At 32.7% G+C, this 2,687-nt stretch overlaps 1 protein-coding gene across 1 annotated transcript; it reads left to right on the top strand.

The window, feature by feature from the left end:
- Window positions 1-1,055: 1,055 nt before the first annotated feature.
- LOC116167858 lies at window positions 1,056-2,435 on the top strand. The gene is made up of 5 exons (XM_031483436.1): window positions 1,056-1,165; window positions 1,230-1,603; window positions 1,656-1,833; window positions 1,884-1,986; window positions 2,370-2,435. Exons 2-5 carry the CDS (start codon window positions 1,541-1,543, stop codon window positions 2,407-2,409), a joined length of 384 nt encoding a protein of 127 aa, XP_031339296.1. The 5' UTR covers window positions 1,056-1,165; window positions 1,230-1,540; the 3' UTR covers window positions 2,410-2,435.
- Window positions 2,436-2,687: the final 252 nt, after the last annotated feature.

Below are 2,687 nucleotides of genomic sequence, written 5' to 3'. Positions count from 1 at the left end.
TTTTTGCAGGAAAGTAGTTATCAGAGCTTCTTAATGTTTCATGTTGCCATAACTATATTATCTAATCCACTTCTATGCAAAGAAGCTAATAATCGTAATTACTCCCGCCATTTATTGAGACACTTTGTATATCAGGTTGCAAATATATATCATGAACGTTATATTTCCCATAATTTTCACAATTTAATTCATATTGTGGACGATTGTGACCATTTTATAAAATTGATACCAAATTTTTCATGTTGTGACATATCTGCGTATTCCTTCGAAAATTATTTATACACAATAAAAAAATTAGTACGGGGAAAATCCAAACCACTGGAACAAATTAGTCGTAGAATAGTTGAATTATTCACATCTTCCAAATTTAATGAAAAATATTTTGTCCAACCAACATGTGAAGTTAAATTTGGATCAATTCATACCAGGATTCATACTGATGGACCACTCCCTGCACAATGATTTTCTCCTCAATACAGAAAAGCAGTTTTTCCAAATTTTACTCTAGCAATTGATTCCCAAGCAGATAACTGTTGTGGTATGAAAAATGGGGACATTGTTTTAATTGAAAATTTTGCATACCTACTTACCGGAAACAAAAACCCAAGTTGTAATTGGTAGAAAATTTGAAGAAACTGGCCCTTTCTTTTCTCTGAATAATTTTTCAAGCTCCTCAACTCAATAGGTGTTCACAAAGTTAAAAAATGAGGAAACTTGGAAAATCTTGGACAAGTTCAGATATATTGTTTAAATATGTTCGATTGACTTATAAAAATGGATTTGTGGTCTTCCCATTATTACACTCATCATCTAACTAATGTTTTACTTCTAAATTTTAAGAGCGTTTGTATCTGGTACCTACTTAAAGCACTGTGCTTTATTATCTTTAGAAGAACCTTGTTTTGTCCTCTTATTAAAACATTGTAGGCTATTTTTCCAACTGTGTATATTCTGTTTTTTTTAAAGTATACAAAATTATGGACATTAATTTAAAAAATGGACGAATATGATGTAATTCCAAATAAATGGTTACGATATGGAACATCGGCCTTCTGTCCAACTGCAAAACCAATGGGTACAATAAATCGGCTAGTAAAGCAGAGTTCTGAACCAGAAGCTGACTGGGACGTAATAGACAACATTGAAATAATAAAAAGTGATTATGGTAAGTCATTTTTTCAAATTATGAATTGTAACGGCTTCTTTATTTTATCTCATTCACACTTTAGAATATAATGAAAAGCTACATTGGATCTTAATAATACGAATTTTGTCATAATGAAACTGGTTTGTTGGTCCAATGATGGACACACACTTACACAGAAAATGAAGCCCGAGGTAGAGGGCAAAGGAAGGCAAAAAGAATGCGTGACGACAATTATAGCACATCAGAACCGGAGACTAGTCCGAAATAACAAGTTTATATGAAGTTCAAAACCAGCTATCGGCAAATAAGACACAAGCGGTGGACAGGGAAGACAATGAATTAGACGATAATACTAATAACGAGGACACTTTACAGTACTTTCCAATTCAAACCATGGCAGACCTAAATGTCTTTGAAGAAAAATTATCTTCCGATCATGTGTTTTGTAATGCAGTGGTTAGTATTTTGATTTTCATAAAATATAATTTAATTTTGACATTTCTTATAGATTACTGCTTTGGAGACGCAGTTAGAGAAGTCATCAGAAAACAAGACGGCTCGTAGTTTTGTTCGTTTAACGATGGCTCCGGCGCTACTCCAAAAGTTTTCATGGAAAAGCCAGAAACGAAAGGACAGACTAGAAAAGAAGGCGTTTGTGGAGTTAAAACTCTACCAATTAATGCTGGGTAATGATTACTTTCATAAATTTCGTCATGTAATTTGTTGATTTTTATAGGAGTTTTAAAAAAAATTTGGAAAATTTCCAATGTGCAGAGAGTGGAAGCTAGTGTGTCCAATTACATTGCACACTCTCGAAGTCCTATTCCACCTACAGAAGAGTGAGTATTTTTCTTCAAATATGAAAACTTACTATTGCTAGCAGTAGTGGTACAGTGCAGTACGAAACCTGTCAATAATTATTGTATGTATCCTATCAAAAACTTATTGATTGTCAGTAGGTATAGTCGCAACAGTCACAAGCAAATTGATTTAACTGGTGCAAATAAAAAGAAATAGAATAGTAAAAAGTATAGAAATCTATAATAATTGACAAGTTTCTTTCTATTACGTAGGTACATTAATAGGTATATTAGTACCTACTTTTTTTAATGCATGTACAGTACCTACACACATTTCTCCACTCATCATTAAGTATCACTTCAATACAAAGACAACGTGGATATAATGAGCATAGACGTTAATTTTTTGTTTTTGTTAATAGATCAAATTTCGAGAAGGAAGATCCTATGGAGAATGTGTAAATATACCGTGTACAGTTAAAATTACAGTTTATTTTATATTAGTTTAGTATTAGCCAATAGAATTAGGCTAAATATTGTATTATTTTTTATACAGTGTGAGCAACAATGATTGAAGCGTGCGTCATCACCGCTTGTTCCTATTAATATCAAAACTACCTTCTTTGTATGGAGTTGTATACGAAAATGACTTTCCGAAATAACGTTATGCGCTGTCACAGTGACGTGCGTCTATTCGTATTTCGTATCTTGTGCTGAATCGTCGTGCAGTTTTGTTTTGG

Source organism: Photinus pyralis, unplaced genomic scaffold, assembly GCF_008802855.1.
Source record: "Photinus pyralis isolate 1611_PpyrPB1 unplaced genomic scaffold, Ppyr1.3 Ppyr1.4_LG1, whole genome shotgun sequence".
In the NCBI taxonomy this organism is placed as follows: domain Eukaryota; kingdom Metazoa; phylum Arthropoda; class Insecta; order Coleoptera; family Lampyridae; genus Photinus; species Photinus pyralis.
This window is presented reverse-complemented; position numbering and strand designations above follow the sequence as displayed.